We start from the raw sequence: 19737 nt of genomic DNA, 5'->3' as shown, positions 1-19737 counted from the left end.
GAACCCTCCCATATTTCGGGCGGGCCGTCGGGCCGAGCCGAGCCGCCCGGCCCATGGACAGGTCTAGTGAATACTGGAACCAATCAAAAATTGTCAGAAACAAAGGCTACTCATTCTTATAATAGAAGGTAAGACTAAAGATCAAATTGTTAGAACGGATCGTGGATAGTACATCCATCTCTGGAAAATTTCTTGTCAACTTTCATTAGAAGTCCTCCTTAACTTGATTTCTTGATATGCTTCTTAACTTGGTTGAAAACAACTTTTAGTAATTGCCTTAAAAGAGTGTTGAAACTAGGGCATACTTTTTGTTATCTTCTTTATGTTGGTTGATGTCACACGATGTTTGTATTAAAGGAAGGAACTATATTGATTTGACATTGTGTTTGTTCTTCTAAATTTATATATCTTTCTTGTGTTTGTATAAATGCATGAACATAAGTACATAAATTTCTATGGATTTAAATTTAAATTTTAATATGTCTGTCTGTTTACATTGTTGATATGGGTGATATTATGTCATTTGCAATGCAGTACTTAGGCTCTGTTTGTTTGCCAGTAAAATATTTTCCATAAAATATTTTCTGTATTTTACTGTGTTTTTTTGATGGAAAATAAATTACTTCAGCAGAACATTTTCTAAACCAAGGGTAAATGAAATGGCTTTTTATAACATTTTCTAAACCAAGGGTAAATGAAATGGCTTTTTATGGAAAAGGTCTTACCGATTTTATTTCGGTAAGACATTTTCCATTTTCCTCCACTCTCATCACAACAGTCGTTTTCCTTCCTCTTTGTCCATTAGCCTCTGCCTCTCCTCCTTATCTCTATTCGTTGGCCTCACCTTCGAATCCGAGTCTTGTTATCTCGTCGTCCTTACCAAGTCTGCATTTTGAAGAAACTCAAAAATCTAGCTTTCCAATGAGCAGTTGTAATTTCCTTCATGGGGTTTAACTTGTTGCTTTTCTCTTTGGCTATTTCCCTGATTATTTTTGTTCTTCAAAGTTATTGTAGGTTACTCTGTAAATTCGTTGCTTTCTCCATGGCCACATGTGAGTTTCTCTTTTTTCTCTTTCTATGTGATTTTTCAAGGTAAGCTGACCAAGATTTTAATTGGGGGTTTTAGTTGTTTTTCAAACTTGGTTCTTGAATTAGCCTTTTTTTTTTGGTAATCTCTTGAATTAGCTTTTGTGTGTAAGGGAAAGGGTATTTGGTATATTTGGTTTTTGTTTTGTTGAGAGACTGAGAATATTTGGAATTGGAATTTGTTTCTTGAATTGTTAAGAGATTGGAGTTCAAGACCGATTGCCATTTTGGGTTTTTATTTAGCATATATATATCGGAAATTGTTTTTCATATTTTCATTTGTTTAATAGTCTGTTTCCAATTATTTTTTCATTTTCAGTTTGTTTTAAACTCTAAATGTTAACCTTTTGTTTTACCGGAGAAGAACAATAAGAATATTTTGTTGTAATGCAGCATGTTTGACACTATAAAAAGCTAGTTCATCTACCATTTTCTATTGTTTGAAGTTTGAATTTTTGGGGTAAATGTGAAGATTCTAACTGTGTAAAGTTTCATGTCTCTTGAAGCGCCATTGGCTCGCATGCATCTTGTGATGTATGCACTATTGTAAGGCTTGAGTTAGCATCTTCCATCCTTTGCAGGCAATAGAAGTTTGTTTATACTATACTGCAGTGAGAAGAAACCGGTATATTTTTGCCTTTGTACTTCGATTCAGACATGTACACTCCGACATGTTTGATAGTTTCTAATTATGCTACCGTGTTATAGACCAATAAAGCTATAAATTTGCTTATAGTAATGTAATGTATCTATGCATGCATGACATGATGCAGACCTTGCATGGCAACTACATTTTTTGTGCATATTATGATCTTTAAGCCTGATGCTTTGCATTCTTTGCTTTGAGATGTAAGCCATAAGTTAGATGTTGGAAATGCTTGAGCCTGATAGATGCATTCATAGCTTTTAAAAATCCAGAAAACCTTTTTGTCCCATCATTAATTTGACATGACTTGTCTGATTGTCTCTCCACAAAATTAATAAAGATTATTAGCAATTAATTATCTTATCATTGCTTGAGAAACTTTCATTTATGTATGTATGCACTTTAGTCATGGTAACTTGCAGTTATTTCAGGTAGCTTAGGAGTTCCAAATATTAAAATTCCAAAGTTGTGTTTCAAGAAATTTGTATAAAGTAAAGACCAGTGCGATATATTTATGGCGAGGGATAAATCCCTGCTTGATGTACTTTATTCATTGCACAATAAGGCATAGGGATAGAGAGTTGAAACAATAAACTATTTTGCCTTCACTTATAGTTCTTTTGGTTCTTAAAGAAATACAGCAATCTCATGAAGACATATTTACTATGTAATTTTGCCCATTTCACGTTAGTAGCATATTCCCTCTTGGATGGCTTTACTAACTAATATTTTTTTAAAAGCCTTTCTTGAGTATTTGGTAGATAATTCATATATGCGGAGTTGTGCTTATATGTAAAACAAAAGAAATACACACTACTTGTGCAGTGGTTGATAAATAGAAAAGTAGTTTTTGGTTTGTTTACATTGGAGGAGAATATGATAGTTTCTATGGTGCAACTTGACAACATCAATTTCTTCTATCATTCCTGTTAATCCAAAGTCTAATATTATCCAAACCTAAGCCATAACATGTGTTGACACTATTTTTTTGAAAATAAAAACGAAAACGGGAGTCGCCACCAATCTTTTTTCGATGAGGTGTGATTGGGTCACCTCGAAGAGTGGTTGTTTTTAATAAACGATTTAATTTTTATTAAAACAACGATTTTGGTCTACGAAATTCAGAAAAATAGGTTCGGGAGTCGGTTATGCACGAGAAAGGATTAGCACCCTCGATACGCTCAAAATTGGTACCTAATTGATTATTTAGTGTCTTAGTGTTGAAAATTGAAAACTTTAAAGAGATGTAGAGTATGATCCTAAAAAACTCAAACGACATGGATTGAGATTTAAGAGGAGGATATTTGGCTATTTGGTTCAACGAGAAATCGAGACCCAGCACGTTAGGGCACGTTTTCTCGAATTTCCAAACGCGAAATATTACTTTATTTTGAAATTTTAAAAGGATATTTTAGCTATTTGGTCAAACGGAAAATCGAAACCCAGCGCGTTAGAGCACATTTTCTCGAATTTCTAAACGCAAAACATTGCCTTATTTAGAAAATCTTAAAAGGATATTTGGCTATTTGGTCGAACGAGAAATCGAAACCCAGCACGTTAGGGCACGTTTTCTCGAATTTCCAAACGCGAAATATTGCCTTATTTAGAAAATCTTTTCGAATAGTCGCGAGTACAACACTAAGAGATGTGCATTTATTTTGTTTGGGAGTAAAACGAAATGGATTATATCGAATGAAAACGTTGAGACATCCACGATGCAATGACATGAAATAAAATATGGTAGCGCGCTTGGGACAATAATACACGAATACAATATCATGCAAGTGAACGCCAGAAAACGAATAAGCGAATTAAATTATACACAAAGGCAATAATCTCACAACATTCATCATTCAAATTCAAACATCGATAAATAAAGACCAATAAATCAAGCAATAATTTAGAAGGTGTAAAGCAAATTAAAGTCAAATAAAATGTAAAATATATTTAAAATAATAATGATGAGTTTAAAATAGATAATGCAAACAAAGAAATTTAAGGTTAATAATATACAAAAAAAGATATATATATATATATATATAACAACTAATGTATATATATAAAAGTATAAGATAAGTAATGTGAAGGAAATAATCTTTGAAACGGAAAAAAACAAATAAAACATTTTTTAATAAATAACTTGCGTTTAAAAGATATATAAAACAATTTTAAGTAATAAAACAACTTTAACTAAATAATACATAAAATGAGTTCAAAATAAAGATAAAAATGGCAATTTAAAAGGAGATAGTAGAAAGCAGTTTATAAGATTTGACATATATAACACATCTTATCATAAAAAAAAACAATTTATAAAAGCAAGTCAGTATTGTATATAAAAGGCTTGGAATGTAATATAGGAAAGGAAACTTAAAACGTTATATATAAACAAAAATGTTTAATATAAATAAAACGTAAAGTAAAAAAAATAAAAAAAACAAAAAAAACAATGATAATAAAACTGTTTAATGAAATAATATATATAGCAAAAGAAAAGAAAAGAAAAATATAGCTATACGATAAAAAAACAAATAAAGAAGAAATTAAGACAAATAAGAAAAACTAATGATAATAGACAAAAACAATTTAAAAGAAAAAAAATAAGTATTTACAAAACCAAGGATGGAATTGGAATCGGGCTAGAATCGGTGGGTTAAAACCATAAATAAATAAGAGGTATAAAGGGTCCAAGTGAGACAAGCTTTGAATATGAGGGATTGATTGGGAAAATATCCCCAACCCTCATGCATTGAGTCCCAGCATGGATTAAAATGAAATGCATGAAGAATTATGCGACCGAATTTAAAAAAAAACCAAAGACCATATTGCATTAAGGCGTCGAAGAGAAGGGACCAATTGCATAAATTAGCCCTTTAGGGAATGAATGCGCAGCTCTCCCCCTTTAAACGACGCCGTTTGCGATTGTTATAATTGCTACAGTTTTTTTTTTGCTGTTTCATTTGTTACAAAGAACAGAAAAATAAAATGAAAAGGGGCTTCCCCTTTCTCTGCTAGGGCTCCAAGCCTAGCTTTGGAACCCCGCCGTCATCCACCACATCTCCACTGCGACGCATGGAAAAAGAGAAAGGTTTTTAGCCCGTGCCCACAAAAATGGGAAAGAAAAAGAAAGTCTTCCTCATCCCCTCTCTGAAAACTCGGCTCCGGCGACGGAGAAAGGGACTCCGACGATGGGATCGTGACGCCCAAGTAAGCTTTTTCTTGCTTTTCTATTCTAGTTTTCGTTCAAATGGATTTGTAAAAATAAAAAATAAAAAAAAAGAGAAAAACAAACAGGAAACAGTAAGAGATTTTAATCAACCTTTTCAAATTTCTGTTCTGCTTTTTGATTGCTTAGTGTGCGTAAAAAAAATACAACGAGAACATTTTGGCTTTTATAGCCGTATTACAACTATTGATTTCTATTCTTTGTCTTTTTGCTCTTTATTTGGCCGGATTCTTCTGTTGCCTTGCATTTATTTTTCTCTGCAGGTGTCAGTGCGTGGAAGGCCAGTGATAGGCGAGTGGTGGAGGCGAGCGGCGCAGGCGCGCGAGGAGGCGAAGCGACGGCAGTAGCAGGTCATGCGGCTAGGGTTTTTTTGCTGCTAAAATTTAGCTGAAAAATTGCTTTAGATTTTGGGCCATTCCCTAGGGTTTTGATTTATTTGGGTTTAAATTGAGTTTATATTTTTGTAATTGGACTGTTGGGCCCGGGCAAATTTTGGGCCTTACAACATGTATGTGGATATTATAAGGTAAGACTCCCGAATGAATATATTTTATATTAAAAATATATATTTATAAAATTATTTTAATAAATAATTATGGGTAAAGTGAAAAAACTAAAAATAGTGTATTTACAAGTTACCAATCATGTATAATCACACTCAAATATAATTATTAAATGGATATTTATTTTTTATATTCAAAACTGGAAGTTTGAAAATCAAAAGTGCAAAACGAAAAAACAATGAAAAATAGAATTTTGTCCTTATAATTAAATTAGAAAATAAATAAATAAGAATGAGGTGAGAAATGATATTGTGGTTGAAATATATGTAAAAATAATGTAAAATATAAATTTATTGATAGATATAAAATAAACTCAATTAAATTCTCAAATGTATGTTTCATTTAAAACAGTTTTTCTAAACTATTTTCAAGAAATCTGCCAAACAACAGAAAATATTTTACACATATTTATCCAAACACCAAAAAAGTAAATCATTTCCAAAAAGTAAATCGTTTTCCAGAAATATTGGCAAGCAAATGGAAGTTCAGGCTAAGATTAAGAAACAGAAAAATACATGGTTTACTTAATTACATGTTACTGCCGCTGAAAAGGGCCTTCTTTTTTAATTTTTTGTAATGATCATCTTGTTTTTAATATAATTTGTATAGCTTGAACTTAATCATTTATAGATATTGTGGCAGCCTGATTCCTTCAATAAATTATAAATGCAGGTTTCATTACTTAATTACATGTTATAACCAACTTAGCATTTGACTTTTGACCTTTAAGCAGATAGTTAGGTTTTTTAAATTTGCAATCTTCTCAGACTTGCAGATTGATATTAAGAATTGTGATTGCTGGTAAATGCTCCCTCGATCATGTTGATGATCAAGCTGCTGCAGTCCCACCTACAAATGCTTTCTTGCTTATTCATTGTCGATCCGTTCCTGCTAAGAGCTGGTTAGAAGAAGCTAACAGGATCGAAGAGGACGAGGAAGATCAAGGAGACAAATAAGAGTGCAAGAGGAAAGACGAGGAAAAAATAAAAAATTTGAGGTCTTTAATGGAAGAAGAAAACAGGAAGGTGAAAGAGAGCTTTGTAGTGATGAAATACGACCATGATTTCTACAAAATTTCATCTGATATAGCCCAAGAGACATGGCTTGTTGGTGGAATGAAAGATCATTTATACTGAAGCCGAAGTTGGAAGAGATGATTATATTATATTATTATCCCTAGTCACTACTATGTTTTCTTCATAGTTTCACTTTATAAATACTTCTTTGTGCTTTATTTCTGAACCCTTCCATCTGAGGACTAAAAATTCTAAGCCTTATATAAAAGTCAAAGTTTATCAAATAATATCCAAAAATCATAAAATAAAGTTCATTTTATTAAAATAAGTGCAAAACCCTAAACTTAAAATTAATATAAAAATAAATAAACTAAATCAAATTGAATTATTATAGATAATATAAAAAAATTAAAAGACCTTACCCCTAAGCATCTTACCCCTAAGCATTATTGAATTCTTTAGTGGCCTTTGCTTTATCAAAAATTACCCCTAAGCATCTTTCCCTCTTTCCAAAATGGTTTGGTCATTTTTAGTGTAGTCTTTTTTAGAAAGCTTTCTTCTGAACCATTTAACATTTATGCAAATTGAGGAAATAAACATTGTATTTATAAATTTGATTTTTTTTGCTTTAATTCACAATTAATTTACTTATATTTGATTTATCCTTTGAGTTGGTCTTTCATGCTTGAAAGAAGCACGAAATGAAAGGAAGCTATTAGGATGGTGTTTGAATATTTGGATCAAATTGTCGAATTTATGTTCTGTAAAGCAATCGAATAAACAAGTTTATTGAACATTGCAATTCATTCCATCATATAGAACATAGGATATGGTTTACAAACAAATCATCAAAGCTTGATAAACAATATCTAATCAAGAACAAGTGCATGGAGTTTAAACATTACAAGTTTCAGTTCTATCTCCAATATGCATTTCACAGTTCACAAGTTGTAACAAAGAGATCATCCGAAGGGGAACTCCCAAGGATGTTTGGCCACAAAGAAACTCTTCGTACACTTCTTTCATTGTTGGTTGAGACTTAGGTTGCAGATTTAGGCAGGCGGATGCCAAAGTAGCAATGCGAACAAGATTTTGTGCAACTAATTGACTTGTGGGAAGTGGTAAACGGTTGTCTAACACATCAATCAGCCTCATATTTACCAAAGAAGTTGGTGATGAAAACCATGATAACAATTCTTCGGGATGCTTTCCCGTTAACGTTTCTAGTGCCACCACTCCAAAATTATAGACATCACATTTTTTGGTGACAACCAATGTATATGCAAGTTCTGCGCACGAAAAACCAGATGAAAAAGAAAATCATTTATATGTTCAATTAATTTTATAAATTCCGAAGAAAATGTCATCAAACAAAGCAAAGAAAATCACCTGGAGCTACATAACCACATGTGCCCACAATGGTCTGATTGGATGATTCAAGATCCAACATTTTAGCAGTCCCAAAGTTAGCTACAAAGGCCTCAAAGCTTGAGTTTAAAAGAACATTGTTACTTGATATGTCTCGATGAACTATTGGAGGGCTGCAATCATAGTGCAAGTAAGACAAAGCATGCGCTATGCCTTTGATGATCTCCACTCTTTTTGTCCAATCCATTTCCACAGCTTACACTTCATCTCTTAGGTTGCAGAACAAATTCCCTTTTTCCATGTACTCATAGATCAAAAATATGGACCGTCGGTGTAGACAAAACCCATGAAGCTTTACGATGCTTCGATGTCGTATTTCTGTTAGAAACTTGATCTCATTCCTGAAGCTCTTGTCAAAGGCTGGATTTTCAGCTTCTAAACGATGAAGTTTCTTCAAGGCAACTACTTTACCACAAGGTAGTTGTGCTCTGTAAACACTTCCATAACCACCAACTCCTATACAGTATCGAAAGTCGAAATCCTCTGTTGCTGCAACAATATCCTCGTATGCTATCTTTCCATCATAGTTCCATATGGAACACAAATCCCCATTCTTCGTCGGTTGTACACCGACGCTGTTATTCTTGAGTTTAAACCGTGAAAATAGAAAGCATCCCAAAACGGAGAATGTGGAGAAGATGGCAATTGGGAGGAATATTTTGATATAAGAAGGAGTTCTACTACTGTTGGTTTTGTTGGTTACTAGAGGAGGACACATATAGGGTGATAAACGACTATTGCTTTCAAATGGATCGGGAGAAATCTTGTTACAATTATTTCCAGCATCGATAATGCGAAGCTTAGTGGCAGACAAGATAGAGACACTGTTGGAGCTGAGAACAACACACAACAAAGTTCAACAAGAAACTTGCCAAGCAAGGATCGAGACTTGCGGCAGAAACAAAGCAGAAAAACAAAACAAATTTCAAAGCAAAGCTAAAATAGGGAGCATATGGATGAAATCTTGATTGAATTCATTCAAAAAACTGAAAATGGCATAAAGCCAATACATAAACAAGTTTACAACTTGACAAAACAGTAGGTTAACCTAATCACAACCTACTACCACTAACAAACTTAGTAACTTGAGCTAATGAACTTGTACAAATCAATAAAGCTGATTAACCAGCTCAATCACCATCAATTTACATCAAACATAAACCTAATATAGTTAAAATTGAACTAAGTTACATTGCATCAACTTAGTATACAAAATGAAACAAAAACATGCTTGCTGGCTTGATGAACTAGCAGCTTCTGCATATGATAGCCTCGACTGTCTTGGTTGCTGCATGCTGACCATGCTTCAACACTCCTCCTTGGTTAGCATGTTGCAAACTCCCATTTTAGCTCTCAGATGTTGAAACTTTGAAACACTGAGTGCCTTTGTCAAAATATTAGCTAATTGCTCTTCAGAAATGCAATGAACCAGTTTAATAACATGAGCCTGCTCCATTTCTCAAACTACATGAAACTTGATATTGAAATGCTTGGTCCTCCCATGAAAAACAGGGTTCTTTGCAATTGCAACAGCAGATTGGTTGTCACACATTATCTCTGTTGCTTCATTTTGCTCATGGTTAATGTTTGTCAAAATTTTCCTAAGCCATATGGCTTGATTAACTACTGCAGCAGCAGCCACATATTCTGCCTCTGCAGTTGACTGAGCTACTACTCCCTACTCCTTTGAGCTCCAGCAAATCATAGTAGACCCTAAGTTGAATGCATAACCTGAAGTGCTCTTCATATCATCTAATGAACCAGCCCAATCACTGTCACAATAACCAACAAGCTTCAAATTTTCTGCCTTGGTAAACAGCATTCCATAGGACAAAGTTCCCTTGATGTATCTCAGAACTCTTTTTGCAGCTCTAAAATGACTTTCATTTGAACAATGCATGAACCTCGAGAGTAGACTCACAACATACATTATGTCAAGTCTAGTGGCAGTCAAATATAGCAAACATCCAACTAGACTTCTGTAGGTTGTTTCACAAACCTTTTCATGCTTGTCTTGGCTTGATAGCTTTTCTCCAACAGCAACTGGTGTGCTGGTTGCTTTGCAATTCTCCATTGAGAATTTGTTGAGAATCTTCATGGCAAAGGTCTTCTGACTTAGCCAAATTCCTTTCTCAGCTTGTGTTACTTCCATGGCTAAGAAGTAGGACATCAACCCCAAGTCTGACATATCAAAATGCTGTTGTATTTTGGTTTTAAAATTGACTAGTAATTCTCGATCTCCTCCTGCCACCAATAGGTCATTGACATACAATGAAACAATGAGCTGAGTTTCATCATTTATCGATTTAACATACAGAGTTGGCTTGCTAAGACTCCTGTTGAATCCCAAACAGGTCAGATAACCATCAATTCTGCTGTACTGGGCCCTTGGGGCCTATTTCAAGCCATACAAGGCTTTGTTGAGCTTGTACACCATTTCTTCCTTGCCAGACACCTTGAAGCCTTAAGGTTGCTCCACATAAATTTCTTCTTCAAGGAATCCATTGAGAAATGTTGATTTTACATCAACTTGGTGTATCATCCACTGCTTTTGTGCTGCTAAGGCAACTAGCAATCTTATGGTATCGAGCCTAGCCACAGGTGCAAAGGTCTCGAGGTAATTTGATCTATACCTTTGACTGAAGCCTTTCACAACCAATCTAGCTTTTAACTTATTTAGGCTACCATCAGCATTGTTTTTAACTCGATAGACCCATTTGACACCAATAATCCTCCTGTTTGTTGGTATTTCAACCAGACTCTAGGTTTGATTCTTTTCAATCATCTTGATTTCTTCAATCATTGCTTGCTTCTAGCCCTCCTGGCTTGCTGCTTCTTCAAAGCAACTTGGTTCAACAATAGCCACTTGTGCTCTTTCATAGACATCAGCCAATGATCGAGTGCCTCTGATTGGGACATCATCTACATCCATTTCAGATGTGTTTTGATCATTTTCAACTTGGTCCAATGCCAGGTCTTCAGTTACTGCCTCTGGTTCAGCCTTCTCCAAATTCCAGCATTCTTTTTCATTAAACACAACATCTTTGCTCACCAGAATCTTGTTTGTACCAGGTTCTAGAATTCTATAGCCCTTTTTAACCATGCTATAGCCAATTAGAATCCCTGCTTGAGCCCTTTTATCTAACTTACTTCTCTTCACAGCTGGAACTTGTGCATAGCACAGACAACCAAAGGTTCTAAGATGAGCCATTGATGGCTTAAATTCAAACCAGGCTTCAAATGGTGTCTTTTGAGCTAGGGCCTTGGTTGGGAGCCTATTTTGAGGGTAGACCGCAGTGTTAACTGCTTTAGCCCACAGAGTTTTGGGCAAATTCTTCTCAAATAGAAGACATCTTGCCATATTCATTAAACTTTTGTTTTTTCTTTCACTTACCCCATTCTGCTGAGGTGTATACACATTAGTCAGTTGATGTTTGATGCCTGCTTCTTCACAGTAGGCTTGGAACTGAGCTATGGTATACTCAATTCCATTGTCTGACCTTAGTGCTCTAAGCTTGCAGTCAGACTCAGTTTCAACAGCAGCCTTATACTTCAGGAACACAGATGCAACATCTGATTTCTACTTCAGAAAATAAATCAAGCAGTATCTTGTATAATCATCAATAAAGAGAATAAAGTACCTGTTCCCTTTAAAAGTCTCAGTCTTTATTGGTCCACACACATCAGTGTGTACAAGTTGCAGCTTCTCTGATGCTCTCCATACTGTGCTTGTAGGAAATGGCAATCTTGCCAATTTTCCTTGTTGACATATTTCACAAAGCTCATCATTCTTTATTGAATCGATGAAGTTTTCAGCCAACCCTTCATTGGCCATCCGAGCTATGGATTTGTAGTTTGCATGTCCAAGCCTCTGGTGCCAGAGCCTGGAATCATCAGTGGAGGCTATACAGGCTGAATGTGAGCCATTTGGCCAGTCTACTTCAAAACATTTGTTAGTCATAGTGACTGGTGTAAGGTTTGATCCACTCGGATAAAAAATTTGACATTCTTTCTCCTTGAACACTACTGAGTAGCCTTCCTCAAGTAGTTGAGTTATACTGAGAAGGTTCTTGTCGATTTCAGGTACCAAAAGTACATTTGAAATGATTTTGCCACCTGTAGGGGTATGAATCAGTACATCCCCTCTTCCTTCAGCATTTATGAACTGACCATTTCCAATTTTCACCTTGGTTTTGCAGGTTCTATCCAAGGTCTTGAAGATAGTTTCATCTGGTGACATGTGGTTTGTGCAATAACTGTCCAGAAGCCAGCCCTTTGAACTCTTCTTCTGATTTGTTGCACATGACACAACAAAACCCTATTCCTCATGATCACTGTTATCTTCAGCCACTCGAGCTTCTGCCTTTTGTTGCTGAAATTGATTCTGCCTTGGTTTGCTTCTGTTCTTACAAACCTTTTTAACATGGCCATTTTTTTTGCAGTATTGGCATACTGCATCTGGTCTAAACTAGCATCTATCTTCTGGATGACCAGCCTTTTTGCAATGTTTACAGAGTTGGTTACTGCTTCTAGCAGCATCAGGCTTAGGCCTGTTTTTCCATAACTTTTTGCCTTACTGAGCACTGATGCTCGAGGCTTCTTTTGTTTTGGCTTGAAAAGCCCTTTCCTGGTGCTCCTCTTGTCTGCTGGCTCTTCTTTGCTCTTGTGCATACAAGGCATTGATTAGCTCAGTTAAGGAGATAGTTGTCAAGTCCCTTGAGACTTTGAGGGATGAAATTTTGGCTTCATACCTTTCTGGCAAAGTGGACATGACTTTCTCAACTATTCTAGCTTCACTGAATTGCTCTCCAAGGAGCCTTATGCTGTTTACAACAGCCATAATTCGATCTGAATACTGCTTGACTGTTTCTTCCTCTTTCATTTTGAGATTTTCAAAATCCCTTCTCAAGTTGAGCAGCTGCTGTTTTCTTATTCTTTCAATCCCCTGAAACTCTTCTTTCAGCTTATCCCAAGCCTCCTTTGGTGTTTTACAGGCCATGATCCTCATGAAGATCACATCTGTCACACAATTCTGTATGCATGACATGGCCTTGGGCGTTTTTGTTCTTTCATCAGTGTGTTGCCTTATTTGAACAACTGTTGGATTAGCTCGAAGAGGTGCTGGCTCAGTATCTGAGTTAACTACTTCCCATAGGTCGAATGCCTGCAGGTAAGTCCTCATTTTAACTACCCAAATGTTGAAGCCCTCTCCATTAAAGACAGGTGGTGAAGCTGGTGAAAAACCTGATGAAGCCATGGTGCCTCTTGTTGAGTTATAACAGGTCCTCTAAGAATGTGGCTCTAGATACCAATTGTTGGAGCTGAGAACAACACACAAAAAAGTTCAACAAGAAACTTGCCAAGCAATGATCGAGACTTGCGGCAGAAACAAAGAAGAAAAACAAAACAAATTTCAAAGCAAAGCTAAAATAGAGAGCATATGGATGAAATCTTGATTGAATTCATTCAAAAAACTGAAAATGGCATAAAGCCAATACATAAACAAGTTTACAACTTGACAAAACAGTAGGTTAACCTAATCACAACCTACTACCACTAACAAACTTATTAACTTAAGCTAATTAACTTGTACAAATCAATAAAGCTGATTAATCAGCTCAATCACCATCAATTTACATCAAACATAAACCTAATATAGTTAAAATTGAACTAAGTTACATTGCATCAACTTAGTATACAAAATGAAACAAAAACATGCTTGCTGGCTTGATGAACTAGTAGCTTCTGCATGTGATGCCCTCGACTGTCTTGGTTGCTGCATGCTGACCATGCTTCAACAGACACTACTTGAGAGTTGGTTGAAGCTGAGGTTTAAATTTGATAGGTGAAAAAGCCTACCAATTTCTTCAGGGATAGGACCTTTTAATAGATTTGAATCAAGTTTTAAGGTATCCAAATTGGATAAATTGCCAATACAAGATGGGATTGAACGACTGATTTGATTCTTGCCAAGGTCAATATATTCCAAATTTGTCAAACTACACAAAGCTAGGGGGATATGACCAGTAAAACTATTATTAGGGATGCTTAAAATCTTGATGTTCTTAAATTTTTCAATTTTCCGAGGGATGGAACCTTCAAGCTGGTTATTACCAAGGGACAAAATTTCCATATTGGTTAATTGGTACAAGGAAAAAGGTATTGAACTAATAGATGATGATAAGAAGTATATGTTAAATGTTAGAAAAGGAATAACCCAACAAATATGAAATGCTAAAGTAATAATAAAATTGCATAGATGTTTAGTTTTCTTATTCTTTTTTATCGGCAAACGTGTTGTCGGTTACTTTCTTGGACTAACATAACATGATTTGATTTTAATTTATGTCACTTGTTTAAAATTTTTTCTCAGGTATTACTAATAACTATTTATAGTAATTAATACTTTTTAAACAATTTAAAATTTGTAAATGTGTAATTACAATTTATATTACTAAACAAGGCAAAAAGAATTACAATATAATTACACTCTACTAGCCAAATGCATCTAGAAAATTATAATTCTTTACAATTACTAGAAGGTGACATTACTACTTTAATAATCACATTTTCATCTAATTCCGCCGTGGCATCAAAATACACTTTACATGTATACGTGGAAATACCCTGTACATCGTGTGCCTATACTATGCACGGATACAAAATTAATTAAAAAAGACATATCAATAGTCAAAGTAGGGCTTAAAGGTATTTTTGATTGTCGAAATTTTTCGAAAAAATCAATTAAGCCCCTGCGAACTTTTTGCACCCAACTGAGCCCTTAAACTAACAAAACTGACAAAATAAGCCCTTTAACTAATGTTGACCGATACTTAGAAAAAGAAAGATCAATAGTTAAAGAAGGGTTTAATGGTATTTTTGGTCCTCAAACTTTTTAAAAAAAAATCAATTAAGCCCCTGCAAACTTTTTGCACCCAATTGAGCCCATGAACTAACAAAATTGGCCTTTTGACTAATATTGATTGTTACAACATTGATGCGGCCGTTAACAGCTCTAATGTGGTGCTTCATGTTATCGATAGTTGCTTATGTGGCAATACCACGTCAACTGCCATGTTAACAAAAATAAAAAATTAAAAGGGATATTTAAACTTTTTAAAAGGAATAGTTGCTGATGTCGCTTCATTTGTTTCGAAGCTTAAAAATTTTTTAAATTAGAAATAATATTTTAAAAAATATTATTAAAATTTAAAAAATATTAAATAAATTTAAAAAATTTAAAATTGATAAAAAATCATTTACAAGTTAAGTCTATGTCTAAATTCATTCAAGTTTTTCTAAATTGTACAAAGTTTTAAAAATATTAAAAATTAATCTTCTTTAAAAAAATTGATATGGGTATCAATGTTCTAATTCCTTTGGTACATTTTAGAATGAATAAAAATTTTAAAAAATATATTTTAGAAAATAAATATTATTAATTGTTTGTGTAAAGTTGTTTTAAATGTATGAATATATCCAATTTTTTAAACCTTTTAAGATACACATGTAATGAAATAATAGATACACTGTTTTAATTGGATATATTCATACAATTAAAAAATCTTTAGACTTAAGATTAATAAAATTTAAATTATTTAAATTCATATATTTTCTTTTTTTTATTCATCCTAAGAGGTAGCAATAGAAAAATATTGACACACATATCAATTTTTAAAGAAAATTAATTTTAGTATATTTGAAACTAATCTTGAATGAATTTGGACATATTCATTAGGGACTTAAGTTTTAAATATTTTTATTAAATTTTAATAGTGTTTTACACGTTTATAAAAAACATAATTTTTTTTAAATTTAAAAAAAATTTAAGTTTTGAAACGAATGAACTTGGACAATCATATGTTTAGGTTCATTCCAGTAAAATAAATTTAAATATTCCTTTTAATTTTTATTTTTTATTTATTTTTGTTGACATTGTAGCTAACTATCACTGGCATAGAACGCCACATTAATGTTGTTAACGGTCGTGTCAGCACTGTAAGGACCATAAAATAGATGAAACACCTATAATTATACAAAAAAAAGGACAATTTTCCATAAAATAGGTAAATAGTTTTCCTTTTCATTTGACTGAAAAAACTATTATGATCTGTATTGAATCAAAATAGTAGAAATTAGATTGAGTGTTTCGATTGAATTTTTTATTCAACATAGAAAAACAAAAGATGGATTCAATGGATGATCCAAGTATGTCTTCTTTGTCGACAAATTTATGTTCAAAGACTTAAAATCAAGTGGCTGTCGACAAATAAAAAGAGGATAATCATTTTTGTTCCTAAACATTATATTTTCCAGTTCTCTCACTGTACAACCCAATTTTATGCCCGGGCCCAATTAACCTTCAGCCTATTGCAAACCTACCCAAAACCCAATACAACACAGCCTAAACAAATTCAACCCTAAGCCCAATGGGCCAACAAACTAAACAATTTTCAGAAAAAAAAAAGAAACAACAAAAAACCTAGGGCCTTCTGCCACCGTCCCATCACCCCACTTGCCACCGCCTCTGACCAGCGCCTTGCGGCCTCACCTGCTCCCAACTGCTCACCTACAAACAAGCAAAGAAAGCAGCAACAACAAGCAAATAATAGAAAAATTGTAAAAGGCTATATAAAGCCATTCGTACATTGTAAAAATGGGTTTTTTTTGGGAATACAAATAAAAAGTATTCATGCATACAAACAAAAAAATAGTGAGCATTGAAGGAGAGAACAGATTCAATCGTGGCAAGGTCTTTTTTTATTTTTTTGAAACTATTTACGTATATATACATTTCATTTTTAAAAAATCAAACCATTTACATTCATTAAAATGAGTTTTAAAAAAGGGGAAAACTTACCCTTGATTTTCGCTGGAAAAAGGGGTGACTTTTGGCCTTCCGGCCACCGTGGACGGCGGTGCCGTCGTCGGCGACCAGCGACTGACGCGGTGGCGACCGACCGGACTCTCGCCGGACCCTCAGGCCTTCAGAGAAAATAGAAGGGAGGGGAATTTTTTTCTGAACTATGCTAAAATGATTTTTTTTGGTGAAAATTTTGCCTTAAATAGGCCTCCAAAACGACGCCGTTTTGGGCAGGCCTCTCAAGTGCCAAAACGACTTTTTTTGACATGAACCCAAGAGCCGACCCGAGTCTGACCCGACCCAGGCAAGATCCACGTGTTTTTTAGCAGAAGGGCTAATTAGGCTTTCAGCCCTTCCGCTTTTTAATGATTTTTAAATTAGGTTTTTTAAATTTTTTAAATTGTACCCAGCAATTTGTTGCGCTTACAGTTTAGTCCCTGCTGGAACCACGTCGTTTTAAAGGAGAAGGACAAATTGCCTTTTTAGTCCCTCCATGTCATGCGCGAGTTCAAGATGGTCCTTTCCCCTTATTTATTTGCAGATTTCCCCCCAAAGTCCTCTTTTAAATTCAATTTAGCCATTTTTTCTTTGTTATTTTGGTAAATTTGATGCTATTATTATTACTATTAATTATTATTTGCTTATTTATACTTTTTTTTAAACTTTAAATTTTGTTATCCATATATACACATGTATATATTTTTTATAATATACATACTTTTTATTATATATATGTATACGTACATATTTTTTAATTTTTGTAAATATATAAACACATATTTTTATATATATATTTTTATTATTTTTATTTTCATAATTTTTATATATATTTATATGCATATATATATTTATACATAAGTGCTTTTTTATAACATATATATACTTGTACATTCTTTATATTTTATAACTTATATGCATATCTATATATCTATGTACATATTCTATTTTCATATATATTCATACTTTTGTATACCTTCTACAATTTTTACATATACATGCATGTACATATACATATTTTAATTTATATACGTATATATGTATGTATATGCTTACTTATAAATATATATTTTATATAATAATTTTAAAGTATTTATTTATATAATAATTTTAAAGTATTTACTTACATATATTTTTCATATTTCCATAATTTCATGTATATACATATATATATCTCTTTTATATTTTTATAGTTTTATACATTTTCTTTGTTTATTTCTTTATTTACATTTTCATTATTTATTTTGAAAGAATGTTTTGATTTTATTTGCTTATATGCATTATTATTTTCATGTCATTGATTTGTCCTTTTTATCTAATTTATTTTCATTGCTATTACTCATATTATTTATGCTACATCATCGTATTCATTTTTGTTTTGTTCGCATATTGACACCGTGTTTTATTTCTACTATTTCATGTTAGATTAATTTTATTCGATGCATAAATTATGATTTTTGAATAAGCAAAATCTCATGTTTAGATTCGAGAAGGTCGCACCCTAATTTACTGGGTTTCGATTTTCATAATAAATCTAAATACACGAATCTTTTCAAACTCAAGTTTTAAACGATCTCAGGAATTAAGAAGAGATCGTGTCCTAACTTACTAGGCATGATCTTTTTTTTTCTTTTTTTCCCAAGTTTTAAACGATCTCGAGAATTAAGAAAAGATCGTGTCCTAACTTACTGGGCGTGATGCCTTTTTCTAAAATTCGAGATAGTTACACATCTTTTAAATAAGTAAACTCTTTGGCATGTATTCTCATATCGGGAATTCGATACGTTGTGTCCTAACGCATTGGATATAATATGTTGTTTTCTCGATATGAGGATTTCTAAAAAATAATAAAGGCAATATTTTACATTTGGAAATTCGAGAAAGCGTGCCCTAATGTGTTGGGTTTTGATTTTTTTTTCGTTCGACCAAATAGCCAAATATCCTTTAAAATTTCAGAGTAAGGCATTATTTTGCGTTTGGAAATTCGAGGAAACGTGCCCTAATGTGCTGGGTTTCGATTTTTTTGTTTGACCAAATAGCCAAATATTCTCTTAAATCTTAATCCATGTCATTCAAGTTTTTTAGTATCGTATTTTAAATCTCTTTAAAGTTTTCAGTTTTCGACACTAAGACATTAAGTAATCAACTAGGTACCAATTTTAGGCGTATCGAGGGTGCTAATCCTTCCTCGTATGTAACCGACTCTCGAACCCGTTTTTCTAAATTTCGTGGACCAAAATCGTTGTTTTAATAAAATCAAATCATTTATTAAAAACAACCACTTTTTTGCAGTGACCCGATCACACCTCATCAAAAAAAGATTGGTGGCGACTCCTATTTTCGTTTTTGTTTAAAATCCAAGTTGACCCCGTTTTAGCAAAAAAATGGTGACAACACTCACAATTCTTGAATAATTGGTTTCTCAATCTGATTTTTTTGATCTAAATTGGCTTGTTTGTTTGCAATCCTTTTGTGGGTATTCCATATTTTTCTTTCTTACTACTGATTTACCTTGCAATCTTTTTTTATTTATTTTTAAAACAGATGGAACTAGTATAAGAAAATTTAACATTCTCAATTTTCTGTTCTACTACATTAGTTTTGGCTTTCTTTAATTTCATTTTAGATGGAATTATTTCACTTATTTTTCTTTTATTGTATGTGTGAAGTCTTGTATGGAAACTCGTAATCTATCACTTTATCATGTGTATTATTGTTGTTACTGATATAGAATGGATTCAGGTTGTATACGTATTCAAAAAATGAAAATCTTTCTTATTAGTGAATACTAGAACCAATCAAAGATTGCCAGAAACAAAGGCTACCCATTCTTATAATAGAAGGTAAGACTAAAGATCAAATTGTTAGAATGGATCATGGATAGTACATCCATCTCTGGAAAATTTCTTGTC

At 33.3% G+C, this 19737-nt stretch overlaps 3 protein-coding genes across 3 annotated transcripts; all 3 read right to left on the bottom strand.

Annotated features, from left to right (window-relative positions):
• Nucleotides 1–7431: 7431 nt before the first annotated feature.
• Nucleotides 7432–9421, bottom strand: LOC107892419 (MDIS1-interacting receptor like kinase 2-like). The gene is made up of 4 exons (XM_041100154.1): nucleotides 9279–9421; nucleotides 8166–8798; nucleotides 7927–8078; nucleotides 7432–7826 (listed from the first exon to the last, which is right to left on the bottom strand). Exons 1-4 carry the CDS (start codon nucleotides 9419–9421, stop codon nucleotides 7432–7434), a joined length of 1323 nt encoding a protein of 440 aa, XP_040956088.1.
• A 222-nt stretch (nucleotides 9422–9643) lies between these two features.
• Nucleotides 9644–10470, bottom strand: LOC107892420 (uncharacterized mitochondrial protein AtMg00810-like). The gene is made up of 2 exons (XM_016817504.1): nucleotides 10421–10470; nucleotides 9644–10301 (listed from the first exon to the last, which is right to left on the bottom strand). The coding sequence occupies exons 1-2, from the start codon at nucleotides 10468–10470 to the stop codon at nucleotides 9644–9646; spliced, it is 708 nt and encodes a 235-aa protein (XP_016672993.1).
• A 2068-nt stretch (nucleotides 10471–12538) lies between these two features.
• On the bottom strand, nucleotides 12539–13222 carry LOC107892422 (uncharacterized). The gene has a single exon (XM_016817505.1). It carries the CDS (start codon nucleotides 13220–13222, stop codon nucleotides 12539–12541), a length of 684 nt encoding a protein of 227 aa, XP_016672994.1.
• Between the last annotated feature and the right edge of the window lie 6515 nt (nucleotides 13223–19737).

The sequence above is a fragment of the Gossypium hirsutum genome, chromosome D09 (genome assembly GCF_007990345.1).
Source record: "Gossypium hirsutum isolate 1008001.06 chromosome D09, Gossypium_hirsutum_v2.1, whole genome shotgun sequence".
NCBI classification, from domain to species: domain Eukaryota; kingdom Viridiplantae; phylum Streptophyta; class Magnoliopsida; order Malvales; family Malvaceae; genus Gossypium; species Gossypium hirsutum.
The sequence above is the reverse complement of the archived record's forward strand: the minus strand, read 5'-3'. Positions and strand labels throughout refer to the sequence as shown.

Coding starts and splice junctions, on each gene's coding strand:
- LOC107892422 (XM_016817505.1), bottom strand. CDS start 13,222: ATGGCTTCATCAGGTTTTTCACCAGCTTCACCACCTGTCTTTAATGGA.
- LOC107892419 (XM_041100154.1), bottom strand. CDS start 9,421: ATGGAGCAGGCTCATGTTATTAAACTGGTTCATTGCATTTCTGAAGAG. Junction 8,799..9,278: donor AACATGCTAACCAAGGAGGA/GTGTTGAAGCAT, acceptor TGTTGTTCTCAG/CTCCAACAGTGTCTCTATCT. Junction 7,827..7,926: donor ATGTGGTTATGTAGCTCCAG/GTGATTTTCTTT, acceptor TTTCGTGCGCAG/AACTTGCATATACATTGGTT.
- LOC107892420 (XM_016817504.1), bottom strand. CDS start 10,470: ATGGATTCCTTGAAGAAGAAATTTATGTGGAGCAACCTTAAGGCTTCA. Junction 10,302..10,420: donor AGCAACCTTAAGGCTTCAAG/GTGTCTGGCAAG, acceptor GGGATTCAACAG/GAGTCTTAGCAAGCCAACTC.